This window comes from Engystomops pustulosus, chromosome 10 (assembly GCF_040894005.1).
Source record: "Engystomops pustulosus chromosome 10, aEngPut4.maternal, whole genome shotgun sequence".
NCBI lineage: Eukaryota > Metazoa > Chordata > Amphibia > Anura > Leptodactylidae > Engystomops > Engystomops pustulosus.
The window spans coordinates 79,065,624-79,079,974 of NC_092420.1; the positions used below are offsets into that span (position 1 = coordinate 79,065,624).

General features: G+C 45.3%; 1 protein-coding gene across 1 annotated transcript; it reads left to right on the top strand.

Moving 5' to 3' along the window:
* Positions 1-12,346: 12,346 nt before the first annotated feature.
* On the top strand, positions 12,347-13,868 carry LOC140104047 (uncharacterized). Its single transcript, XM_072127386.1, has 2 exons — positions 12,347-12,395; positions 12,488-13,868. The coding sequence occupies exon 2, from the start codon at positions 12,560-12,562 to the stop codon at positions 13,445-13,447; it is 888 nt and encodes a 295-aa protein (XP_071983487.1). The 5' UTR covers positions 12,347-12,395; positions 12,488-12,559; the 3' UTR covers positions 13,448-13,868.
* Positions 13,869-14,351: the final 483 nt, after the last annotated feature.

Below are 14,351 nucleotides of genomic sequence, written 5' to 3' on the forward strand. Positions count from 1 at the left end.
TCCATGGTGACGACGTTGTCTTGCTTTACAGCCGGAAGGTAACATATAAGCTGTACAGTATATGGGGCTTATAGAAAATGAGATAAGGAGGACATGGAAAATCTCGCATTATCTCTCCATCTCTCATCTGATTTTTGGCACATATTAAGAAATTAACAATGTCTGCAGCACATTCATTCATCAGCAGAAATTTTCCACTCAATCATGTCAGCCTTAAAGGGGTGTTCCAATTTCAGCAATTAAATGTTATTGTTTGTATAATGAATAGCTATACATTCTCCCATATACCTTCCTTTATCAATTCCTCACTAAAGGAAGATCTCTGCTTGCTGTCATTCTTCAGAAAATGTCATTGTTTACTTTCTGTGAATAAATACCCTGGTCATGTGATGTCACACAGGTGCACGGCTCATTTTATCCCTGGTCATGTGATGTCACACAGGTGCACAGCTCATTTTATCCCTGGTCATGTGCTGTCAAACAGGTGCACGGCTCGTTATATCCCTGGTCATGTGATGTCACACAGGTGCATGGCTCATTATATACCTGGTCATGTGATGTCACACAGGTGCACGGCTCGTTATATCCCTGGTCATGCAATGTTACAAAGGTGTGCGGCTTGTTATATCCCTGGTCATGTTATTTCACACAGGTGCACGGCTCATTATATACCTGGTCATGTGATGTCACACAGGTGCACGGCTTGTTATATCCCTGGTCATATGATGTCACACAGGTGCACGGCTCATTATATCCCTGGTCATGTGATGTCACACAAGTGCACGACTCGTTATATCCCTGGTCATGTGATGTCACACAGGTGCACGGCTCATTATATACCTGGTCATGTGATGTCACACAAGTAAGGCTCCTTACTCTCTGTGATATAACGAGCCGTGCACCTGTGTGATATCACATGACCAGGGACCGTTTTTTATCCACAGAAAGTAAACAATAAAGCTTCCGATGTAATGACAGCAAGCAGAGATCTAGAAAACCGCGAGGAATTGATATGGAAAGTATTTAAAAAAAATTGTTATCACTTTTCATTATACCAGCATTTACAATAGTGTAGGACAACCCCTTTAAGTGTGCTGCCACACACTATGACAATCATGTAAAGGTCCCATGGGCTCATTCAAATCCTTGCGCCTGCCACTTTTTGAGAGACTTTCTAGGATGATAATGAGCTTTGGGGAGGTGGGGGAGGTGTCGGCTGTATTGGGGCTGCTGTGGCCAATCATTTATGATGTCACTGATGTAACGGGGGTCCGCTCACATGATTAAGGGTGTTAATTCGCTTGAAACATGTTGACGTTCATATTACATATTGGGGCTCATTTACTAAGGGTCTGAACGTTGCAATTTCGTCGGGTTTCCCGAATATTTCCGATTTGCGCCAAATTGCCCTGGGATTTTGGCGCACTCGATCGGATTGTGGCACATTGGCGCCGGCTTTCACGCGACATTGATCGGGGGGCGTGCCCGTCGGACAACCGACGGATTCGAAAAAACTCAGAATTTAAAAAGCGATTTGTGTGCCAAGATCAGCACTCACATGCACCGGGAAGAAGAAGGTGAACTCCGGCAGAACCTCGGAGCAGCAGCGACACCTGCTGGATATCGGGCGCACAACCTTAGTGAATCCCGGCAGACCCGAATCCTCGTCGGACAACGCGCCGCGTGATCGCGACAGGACCGGGTAAGTAAATGTGCCCCATATTGTTGGATGCTTTAAATATGCGCTAATAAAGAACAAATTATATTCACCACGAGCTGGAGCGAAGTTGCTTGGTCCGCTCACATGACCGCTACAGCCACTGGTTCTGGCATAACTGGGATTGTCAATGGGGAGCTACAACATGGCAGCCAGAGAAGGGAAAGTCCACTTTATGTCGTCCTCTCTCCCCTTCCCGACCCTCAAGGGCTTTTACAAGAGTCAAATGAAAGAAAAACTAGAGACAAAGGAGCGATACAACCGACTTTGTCTTAACTTCCTCCTCACATTGTACTCCCTGTCATAGAGGAGAGTAAGAATTGTAGGATTCTCCCCTAAACGGATCTAATTTTAGACGGTAATGACAGGATGAGTCAATACTAATTTTTACTCCTACATAACGATGATTATTCTCCCACCTACTATGTGACAACTTGTCACTTCACATCACAAAATCATCTGCCTGTTCCCATCAAATCTTGTCTTAGGACTGTAATGGGGGGTTGGGGGGAGGCAATAAACTTAGATATTGATCCCAGTTTAATTTGACGATTTTAGGTTCCAAGTGCAAAATCTGTCAGAGGTTCTCCCCCCAGAGGGCCATAAATATAGCTATAAGTATACATTTTTGGTGTTGTATAATTATATAGTATAGTAGTATATGGTAGCATCATTATATGAATGTTTGTCATCTAGCAGTTTGTCCCTTTCCCACTAGGGCTTGGTGTGTAGAAGTGGTGTAACTCTGGGGCGAGGCAGTGGGTGCTTATTGTAGGCATTCGTGGCCATGAGGTAGAGGAGTGACCACTCTTGCAGAGATGTTGACCAGTCGAGCCGGTAATAGGAGTGTCCCACAGAAGAGATTGTAGACCAGGATATCCAGGGGGCCCCACCATAGGACTGGTATTACCCTCAGGCTGTGGTGGGGGACAGGTACCACAGGGCAGACCTTAGGGAGGCACGGCAAAAAAATGGTACGAGAGAGTATTAACATCGAGGTGGATTGTCTGGCTTGTGGTTCTCTCTACGCTGAAAATTGTGCCGTAAAGGGGATTCTTGGGACCAATGGGTAAGATTGTTCTGAGAGCATAACCTCCCTCAAACTCTAGGAAATAAATCCTTGTAGCCTCCATATCATTGTCAGGATTCAGGGGTAGTGGAGCCACTGTACCACCGTGGACAATGACTTAAGCCAAGATCTGGGTGCAGAGTCTAAGTGGTACCTGGTTTTCCCCAGAGCCCACCGCAAAGCAGTTTGGCTTGCTGCGGGGTGGTACCCCCGGGTTGATCCACAAACGCTACAGAGTGAATCGGGGACAGGCAGGAGGTCGAGAAAGGCAGCACAGGTTTAACGCCAGAGGCAGAGCAGAAGGTCGGGGAAGACAGCGGAGAAGCGAGATCAGGAACAGAACCGGGGTCATAGCGGGAAATCAGTCTAAACGCAGTAGGTATGGGACACAGCTTTCTCAATGGCATGGAAGCATAAAGATCCGGCGGGGGCCTGAGGCTGGCTATTTATTAGATTGCTAGGTGGCCAGCGCCAATTAGTGGCCCGTTGGCCCTTCAAATCTCGAGAAGCCGGCACACACCCTCCGAAGCATGGGGCGCGGCCGGATTTCGGGAGACAGCGCTGGATCGCAGACAGGTGAGTGAGCCTGCCACACAGCTGATTGGGCACAGGGAGGTACATGGGTCCGTTTGAGACCCGAGAGGAGGGTCCCAGGCGTACTATTATGTTTCTTCCAGTAGACCTCCAGGGTACAGTATTGGGTTAGAAAGTGGGCCCACCCAAGGATCCTCTGGTACTCTGGTAGGGCAGTCCTACACGGACTCCAAATGTAGTGGACTAAGGTTATTTGGAGTGACCCTGAGATTCAGCATAATAATATACAGGCAGTTCCCTAGGTAACGTAAAAGATAGGGTCTTAAGTTGAATTTGTATGTAAGTTGGAACAGGTATATTTTATAATTGTAGCTCCAGAACAAATTTTTTTGGTCCCAGTCATAATTGGATTTTCTAAATTTTGTGGTGTCATGGGAAAAAGGATTATTAGAATAATACAACTTTATTACAGACCCCCTACCAGCTGATCATTGCAGCCTGGGACTATAGTAAAGCCTCCAGAGAGCTTCACCAGAGGTCACAGTGGGCAGAGGGATCCGTCTTTAACTAGAGGTTGTCTGTAAGTTGGGTGTCCTTAAGTCGGGGACCACCTGAAGATTTAGGAGACAATAGCAATTTATAATTGTAACCTACTAAGGGTGTATTCACACAAACTTATGCCCTCGGCCGGGCTAGAGAGGAGGAGAGCTGAAAGCTGCTCACCCCTCCCCTCTCCATAGAAAACCATTCTTACGGCCGAGGATAGCGCATGCTCTATCCTTTTTGTGGGATAGCGCAGTACGGTGACCAACTGTTGTGCTCACCATACCAAGCTAGGGCGCCATAGCCACCCATGGGCGACATACAGTATATACGGCCAGTTTAAGAGTAACCTGGTCTGCTTTTTACAAAAATTGTAACTTGGTTTATAATGGAGGCATTATGTGAGTCCTCCCCACCCTCTACTGTACTGCACCTCCCTCTCACAAAATTGTTCAGCACACTATTGAAGAAGTAAAAGAATTAAAGAGACTAGATGTTCTACTACACCTGACTAAATATTTTTGGAGTGTGGAATGAATCATCTGTGTTTCAATGATTTCCTATGCGAAAACTGGCTTTGTTATAAGAGCAATTTGGATTACGAGCATGAATTCTGCTTGTGGTCCAAGGTATTTGGTTATTGTATAACCAATCATCTTGGCTTCAATGATTTCCTATGGTAAAGCTTGCTTTATGATATGAACGATTTGGATTACAAGCATGTTTCCTGAATGAATTGTGCTTGTAATCAAAGCTTCCACTGTATGAGACTGAGCCTCTTATACTTGTGTCCTATGTGTTGGAAGGACCTGAGGTTCCCCTCAGGTAGTAGGGCAGATTTACTTACCTGGTCCTGTCGCGATCCCGCGGTGCGTTGTCCGGCTTGATTCACTGCGCCCGAGTTCTTGCATCTGTCGCTTCCCTGTAGAGGTCTTCCGGAGTTCACCTGCTTCTTCCCGATGCATGTGAGTGCTTGAACTTGCGAACAATTGCGTTTTTAAATTCTGCGGTTAGTCTGAATCCTTCGAGTTGTCCAACGGCCACACCCCACAATTTCTGTCGCATGCAAGCCGACGCCGATGCACCAAAATCCGGTCGCATGCGCCAAAATCCGGGGGCAATTCGGTGCAAAGCAGCTTCGTCGGGAAACCCGACAAAAATGCGTCCGACGGACCCTTAGTTAATGAGCCCAAGTGAGTGGTGGTGAGTGAACATAAAGTTTTTAGGCTGCTATTTCCTACCTTCTATATGGATTTACATTCATACCCATGTAATGGCATCCCGGTACATTTAGTATATCTCCTACAGTCTTCCGCCTCCATCAGATTGTATTTTGTGATGTGAATAAATTGCAAGCGTTCGAGCCTCAGCATCTGTACATTAATAGAAACCTAAATGCCTATAGATCAAGTAAACGTCTGTGTGAGGAGTTTTTCGGCGTCTTCTTCCCGACACATAACTTTCTGGCCCTCTCACACTCTATATCACTTATTGTAGGTCTCAAAGCTTTTCGAGAGGCTCAATAAATATGTTGTGGTGCTCAGAAGAGAAGCGATGGGCAGTAAAAGACATAACACCAGCATTAGGATCTCTAAGCAGATAACACTACACAGATATCTCCGGCCGCTGAGAGGAGCTACAGGAAGTCTCCAGGAGAGGATATTCCGAGAGGAGTCGGCGGATTCTTATTTCTCTGCAGAAACCAATCTTTCTACCCATAAATAATATTTCACAATACAATAGGTGGCTTATGGGAATGCTGGGATTAGTACGAGTGATTATTTCCTCTCTGCACTTTTGCTGATCAACAACCACATCTCCTCCTTTTTATACTTTGTATGAAATGCTGAGACTGGAGAGGGAAGGGGGGTCCATAAGTAATCAGGGAAATGGAGTATGAGAACACATAGAAAGGATTAGGGTTGATGGCATGTTGATGGCACCTAAGACTTGGTCAAGTCAATTTTATTTAGAAATAGCACCACCCTTATCAGAAGGCTGTGCCTGGTATTGCAGCTTCATATGAACAGGAGAGGGTGGCACTGATCCTGGTGAAATGGAAGCCAAGATTAACACAAAGGGGCACATTTACTTACCTGGTCCATTGGCGACCCCGCAGCGCGTTGTCCGATGTGGATTCACGTCCTGTCGGGAGGTCGTGCACCCGATATCCACCAGGTGTCGTTGCTGGCCCGAGGTCCGCCGGAGTTCACCTTCTTCTTCCTGGTGCTTGTAACTGTGTGTCAAGCAACACAAATTTTATTTTAAATACCGCGGTTTTTCCGAATCCGTTGGGTTTCCCGGCAGCCACGCCCCCGATTTCCGTCACATGCAAGCCGATGCGCCACAATCCGATCACGTGCGCCAAAATCCCAGGGCAATTCGTCGCAATTCGGAAATATTTGGGAAACCCAATGAAAGTGCGGCATTCGGACCCTTAGTAAATGAGCCCCAAAGTCTGTACCAGGACCCTCCCTATTATAGTTAATAGTATTGGGGAAAAGAACACATTTTGACCTAAAAGCCATCACACAGGTATATGGGAAATGCTACTGAACTATACAATCAGCAGCTTTAAGCATAATTAAACAATAATCTGATCACAAATTGTCAATCAGCTGTATTGTGTGGGGAAACTTGACAAGTATTGGCTGACTGTTTTCCTGCACTGCCCCCACAGGTGAATTCAAGCATTGCATGTTGCTTATAAAGATAAATGGGATGTTTAATGCAGGACAGGTAGGTGCTCTCCACTCTTTAGTGTAGGAACCTGATGAAATGACCTCATTGCTTTATAGGGTTTATTTCCAATAGCCCCCAAATGCAGTTAAACAAAGGATTTAACAAAAAAATAAAGGTTCCTGGAATTGTTTTCTTCCTACAATCCAGCACTGCATCTCCAGTGTACTTACCTTGTCTCCCTGCCGTTCCAGCACTGCATCTCCAGTGTACTTACCTTGTCTCCCTGCCGTTCCAGAACTGTAGCTCCATTGTACCTACTTTGTTTCCCTGCCAATCCAGAACTGCATCTCCAGTGTACTTACCTTGTCTCCCTGCCAATCCACAACTGCATCTCCAGTGTACTTACCTTGTCTCCCTGCCAATCCACAACTGCATCTCCAGTGTACTTACCTCGTCTCTCTGCCGTTCCAGCACTGCATCTCCAGTGTACTTACCTCGTCTCCATGCCAATCTACAACTTCATCTCCAGTGTACTTACCTAGTCTCTCTGCCGTTCCAGCACTGCAGCTCCATTGTATCAATCTTGTTTCCCTGTCGATCCAGCCCTGCATCTCCAGTGTACTTACCTTGTCTCCCTGCCAATACACAACTGCATCTCCAGTGTACTTACCTTGTCTCCCTGCCGTTCCAGCACTGCATCTCCAGTGTACTTACCTTGTCTCCCTGCCGTTCCAGCACTGCATCTGCAGTGTACTTACCTTGTCTTGCCTGCAAATCCACAACTGCATCTCCAGTGTACTTACCTTGTCTCCCTGCCGTTCCAGCACTGCATCTCCAATGTACTTACCTTGTCTCACCTGCCAATCCAGAACTGCATCTCCAGTGTACTTACCTTGTCTTCCTGCCAATCTAGCCCTGCATCTCCATTGTACTTACCTTGTCTCCCTGTCTATGTACACTTCCAGCTCTGGAAATTTCCATTATCACCGTTAAATATCATTCATGAAAACACCCCTTAAATATTGGATATATGACTTGGAGTCGCTAAGTAATGAAAGAGTTAATATAGCCTCCTTGCAGAGACAGGTATTATACCAGACCGCGGGAGTGTTATTAATATTTACTCCGTCTGGTTATTACATGGATATAACTAGAATTGTTTTAAATGATTGAAGCCCCGGATCCTTGACCTATGCAAAGCAGCCGTGAAATTGATGTCCTCCCCGCTATATGTCGTTCTATATCCCGACTCCCTGGATGGATAAATCACATTTCCACATGCAGCGTCTGCGGCGGCTGCATCTATCAGCGGCCGGCTATGGCTGTACCTATTACATATATATTATATTTATGCGGGAGGTGCACTCGCTATACTGATAAATCCCTAGTGAAAACATTTATAAGAGCGCGGCTACAGGGGGACCTGATTTATACATACAGTAAGGATGTCATCAAAATTTTATGCATTTAGTAAGTGAATCATCAATCGTTCCCCCAGCAAAAAAAAAATAGCTACAAGACACCGATGAACAAATGAAATCATGAACGCGATATTTTTTCTCCGAGATATCCGAAAATAGAGCGACGCTCCATGGAATGATCACTCGCCGGACAAAGTTAGGGAAGAGAAAAATCTGCATCCGCTCCTTTCCATCGGGAAATCATCTTTAGAGACACTTACCTGCGCTCTCCAGATGTTGCTGGGACTGGAGGAGGATATGGGGCTTTGTCCTTGAAGGAGAATTTCAAGGTCAGGTCTGTTACGAGTCCCAAAAAGAAGATGAAACGGCCACTAAACCTTAAAAGGTGGAGATGGAGAGAGGAGACTTAAAATAAAATATCATGTGGATCTGACAAGAGGTAAAACGGCCGAGACTGATCATCCCTGGGAGATATAAAACTAAGACAAGAATGAAGGAGTCTCAAGTAGGATGAATGGAGATTGTCGTAAACCTGACAAAAGAGACAAGAATCAATGACAACCCTTCTCCATGTGCTCTATGGGGGTAGGGTCACCCTCAAAGTCTGCCATGTATTCATATTTTTGGGAGTCTCTTGCAGATACTTTTCACTTACGGAACTAAAAAGAAAATCTGAACTTCCACTGAAATCAATGAACCCAAAGTCCACATCATAAAAGCATAAAAGGCGGGTGAAAAAATGTGCACGTCCTAAGAGTATGATAGAAGGTGGGAATGTAGCATTCATATGAAGACTCCTCCCCATGGTCATCTCTTAGTGGGACAAAGTGCCAACAAGGTCCAATAAATACAGCACATACCGCTCGCACGGCCCACAACTTGTCTTTATACAACTTCCCCTCCCTATTCCGAGTAACTTTCTTGAAGGGACCGCCCATGAGGAGCCTGCAGCCTGATTACATAGATAAAATAATAATGTAGACATGTATAGGAACTGGATCCTTACAAGGACACATGGATATCTTATAAAGGGCACCTACAGTACATGGAAAAATTTTGAAACCACCTTGACCCTCTTTCTTGATCCAGTTCCGGAGAAAATGTTAGTTATTTTGCTTCCCACTAGGAGGTGGTTAACATTAAATAATTATTGATTTGAATTCAATAGGAATAGTAAAATAAGTAAGATCCCTCTAATGACAGCTTAATGTAAACAGTATCTCCATTTACAAAATGCATATGTTAACATTTTTGTTAACATGCGTGTTTGTTAACATTTTGTTAACACCTGTGTTTTGCACATGCAATGTTGACAACAATGTAAAAAGCAAATCTCCTCTTCAGCTGTTTGGCATAAAGGCTCCCATGTGATTTAAAGGCTCCCATGGGTTTTCACTGTTTTTGTCCTCGTGGATTATTACAACACCAGATCACAACATTATGGCAGGTAGAATGTTAAGTGCCGGCCATCCCATCGCCATTGGTGCAGTACATGGTAACAAGTGGTGTTGTACTCCACTTGTAATCTACACTCAACTGTACATATATTTTGTATTGTTTATATTGTTTTATATTGTGCCCTTAAGACCATTAAATATATCATTTTAAACTGCGTTGTCCTCAGTGGCGTAACTAGAAGCTGATGGGCCCCAGGGCAAAGTCTGTGCCAGGCCCCCGACTATAATGTATGGTATATAGTAATAGTCTTCTCATATGGGATATAATGACACCTTTTGGGCCCCCGAAACCTCTTGGGCCCGGTTGCGACCGCAACCTCTGCACCCCCTCGAGTTACGCCCCTGGTTGTCATTTTATTTAAATCAACAAACTCCGATGTCTGTGTGTTGGTTACATATACACTACTTTGGTTGGCTTCTGGCCCAATATACTTATCTCCTCCGGCGCTCCAGTTGCCCTGCACCATGTTTTTTTTTACAGAGGCAGTCCGTCCGTCCACTGTGATGCTCCTGATATAGCATTAGATTCAACTCTGTATCAGGAGAGCGGAAGTAGTCAGACGGGACTGGCTGCCACTGAAAACAAACATGGCTGTGCCGAAAGAGGTATGTACACTTTTTTAGTTTTAACAGCAAAAACCCGCTCCCCGACCAATATATATAATTTCTTTAAAGGCTGTACAATCCCCTTTAAGGTGTCTGGGACGTCACAGCCCTCCAGCACTCTCTGTGACACGTCTTGGAGGATGAGTGTTGATGTCTCCATTACCTGGCGCACGACTCATGAATGTCATCTAATAACCGGTGATTAAACTATTCCCCGGCCCTTCATCCTATAAACTTATAGTGACGCTCGCTTTCTAAGGTAACGCTGTAAATTGCTTATTAGAGGATATTTTATAAGGGACGTGCATTTTACATTCCCCACATACAAGGCTTGTAAAATAAATTGGCTGTTTGTAAAATTCCATTTAGTTTTTCCTCCTTGTACCGTACATAGAATAAAACCTCACCTTTAGCGGACCTTCTACCATTTTAGAGGAGGGCTTAAAAATCCATCATTAAAAACAGGAAGATTATTACAGCTACTCCTTTCCCTACCAGTTGTATTATCTGCAAATACACAAGGGCCCACCAGAAGCAGGAACCAGGATACATAACTGTTTCTGAGATTATGTAGGGAACAGAAAAGGGAGAGTTGAATTGAATATTAGTGCAGCTTCACGGCCATACACTGTGAGGTCTTATTTAGATTTGGGTTTGTGCCTTTGCTAATCAATTCCACTCAGTTCAATTAAACACAGCTGGACTCCAATGAAGGAGTAGAACCATCTCAAGGAGGATCAGAAGGAAATGGACAGCATGTGATGTAAATATGAGTATCACAGCAAAGGGGCTGAGTACTGATGATCATGTGATATTTCAGTTTTTCTTGTTTAATAAATTAGATTTAAAAAATCTATATTTCGGGTTTTTTTTCTGTCAAGATAGTGGCAGAGTGCACATTAATCAACAAAAACAAATAACAGATTCATTGGCTGCAATTTAAAAATCCACCCATGCCCCCTGGATCTCCTCCCCCCATTGCTTCCCACCTCAGGACATCATACATGTCTGCCCCACTCCCATGGGACTTTGGATACATCTCTGCGTACAGAAAGGTAGACTTTCATCTAACTTCTTTTTTGGGGGAAAATGACAGTTTTACTATAAAAAATCTTCGGAAATGTGTGCACTATTTTCTAGGGGAACATGTCGGAAATAAAGGGCTCCTGATGACAGGTTCCCTTTAAGGTGATAGTATAGTATGCTTGAGTGTGGGGCTATAGACATTGGGCATGCTCTACGGCACAAACAGCACTGACCCCACGTCTCCAACATCCAGTTAAAATTCACTATTACACTTCCCCCCTCCCCCCCGCAATATTTAGGCACATGGGGGCATATTTATCAGGACCTCTGCGCACCGCCACTGGCGCAGAGGCCCTGAAATAATCGCAAATGCTAGCTTATTGCTAGCTTTTGCGATTATTTTCCCCAATCCGCCACCTTCACGCCAGTGGGGCGTGAAGGGGCGTGAAGGGGGGGCGCGGCCGGCCGAGCGGGGGGCGCGGCCGGACGGGAGTGGGCCGGAGCGGGGCGTTACTGTCCCCGCGCCTGCGCACTCGCTGCTGCTGGCGACTTTTCATACGTGAAAAGTCGCCGGTTGCGTTTTTTTTCTAAACGCTGCGCAACTGGCAGCCCGATACATGAAGAGGCAGAAGCGTATGATAAATATCCCCCATGGAGCCTTTTTCAAGGGGTAAAACTGTTTGCAAACACATGGGGGGGAGATTTATCATAGGTCTTTTAGAGCAGAACTATTCTAGTTGCCCACAGCAACCAATCAGAGGTCAGTTTTCCTTTCCGCACAGATGTTTATAAAATTAAAGCTGAGCTCTGATTGGTTTCCATGGTCAAATAGAACAGTTTAGGTCAGAAATTTGATGATAAATCTCCCCCATGATGTCTATGACATTTTTGCGGCCTCTGGTCTATAAAACGGCTGCTAAGGCAAAAGGTAACTGCTGAGGCTCTGCTTCTCTGTCGGCCTCTTATCCATGTGCCGCGTTACATGGAAACTGGATTTCATGGAGCATGTTTATCATAACTAGGGTTATTTATCACTGATTATTTGCCATAAAAAAGTGGCAAAAAAATTGCAATGGAGTTTGAGCCTTGCTGATGATAAATCTCCCCCAGTGACTACATGATATGTATCCTGTATCTGCCCAGCAGAAGAGAAGCAGGGGGTATATAGTGTAATGTACAGGGCACAGAACAGACAAAAAATATTTTACATTTATTTTACTAAGGGGAAGTGTTTACTATAAACCCCGTGAATTGGTCCCTTTGTGAACAGTTTTTACACAATATTAATAAATGAGGACTATCCAGTATCTGCTCATGATATTACAACAGGTTTTTGTAAGGTGAAATGTTAAGCATGGACCTGATCAGCGCTGGGTATATAATATAGTATAAGATATGACATGACATTAGAGTTGTGGGATTTCCCTTTCAGATTGGTTGCTATGTGAGTCATGGTGGCAGGTGCCACGCTCAGCAGCCAATAGGATTGCAGGGCATTGTTTCAATGCAGGGAAGAAAACGGCAGTTGGTGCCAGTCCGTGATCGCTCGCACAGAGAGAAGACCGGCTCCATTTATCTGCTGAAAGTGACTTTGGATTTTTTGATTTTTGCAAAACCGGATACACAGAGGATTAAACACCCACACCACAAGACAACACACAAGAGAGACATGAAGAGGAAGAGACAGGAGAACTCACCACCGGACCCCCATGAGCCTGCCCCCAAGAGGAGGAAGCTGGACCTGACCGAGCAGGAAGAGAAGATGGCGGCTCCCCCCAATCTCCAGGATGATGACAATGCAGATCTACCAACCACTTCATGTCAAGACCAAGGAAAAGGCATGAAGAGAAAGAGACAGGAGGAGACTTCACCACCCGACCACCAGGAGCCTGAACCCAAGAGGAAGATGGACAAGCAGATGAAGGCTTTCCTCAAACTCCTGGAGTTTCAACCAATCAAGAACCTAATTGAGTGGGACAGAAGCCGCACCCTGACACACAAATACCTCCTGGCAGCCGTGTGTGCGTATTTCAGAAGAGCAAGACTCCCCAGCTCACAGTACAAGTACTTCTTCTTCCCGGCTCTGTACCTCGCCAGTCAGTTTGAGGACGACGATCCGAGCATCCGCAGAATCCTCTTCCTCTGCGCCTTAGGACCGTACTGGTTCATCAACATAGACCAGTTTTTACATCATCGCGACCTGATGTTCCAGAAAATTGGATTCAGAGCCTGGGTAGACGTGGACACCTGTCATCGGCTGATGGCCCAGAATCCCACACACTGGGCATGGACAAGAGAAAAACCAAGAGTCCACCCTAGCCCCTCAGCTCCAGCCCCCGAGGAAGAGCAGAAAGAGTCCACCAGCAGTGGCTTCAGCTGTCACATCCTGTAACTTCAGCCACACAAGAGGAAAGTCTGCGAGATCTCCACAAACATCTCTATATCCACCGGCAGGATGACAGCTGCAAGACCAACATGGAGAAGAGCAGGAGGCCGGTGTGGATGAAGCCGTCTGTCCATGGGTAAGGTGCAGAAGCCTCACAGCACATAACACCCACTACTCAATCACTGTAGGTAGTCACATGCAGTCACTGTAGGTAGGTACATACACCCCCACCACACACATGTTGTAGCGTTACCTCCCTTAGTACGCCCGGAGGAAGGGCAGTGCAGCGGCCATGGTTTCCCTGCAGGTTTCCTCCACAGGGGGTTTTTCCTGTCCTGAGCGCCGCTGTACACTCCCTGTGAGTGACCGGAGGTAACAACCACTTACATCACACATTAAAAAATATAGATTACAATAAAATATCACATTATTGTACTCACTATGCTGTGTTGTGTCTTTTATTTCTAATACTACATGTAAAATGTTACAATAAGGGGTGCTAGGGAAATAAAGAAATGATTGAGATATTTATTTCCATATAAAAAGCTAATAATTATTCTGTAGCTATTATCTACTATTACTGTACAATCTCTTGTATAAGGATCTGTCCTGGAGAAGCTGTTTGCTCCGGGCTCCACCATTCAGCCTCTGCCGCTCTGATGTTGGCAGTGACATGAGGATATCCTGGTGCCTGCTGGAAGCCGGAGGAAGCAGAGGAGCTGGGGGCAAACTAGAAAATGTGACATTATTTATTCCCGGCAAAAAGAAAAGTGGGGAATTATTATTAGCTACAAAGTGTCTGAGCACTCGGGAGAAGGGTGTATTCACTGGGGAACATTTACTAAAAACAGTGCAAACTGTACTATGTGCAGGGGGCGCCAGATCCATTAATTGTGGCACACGTTCTTCA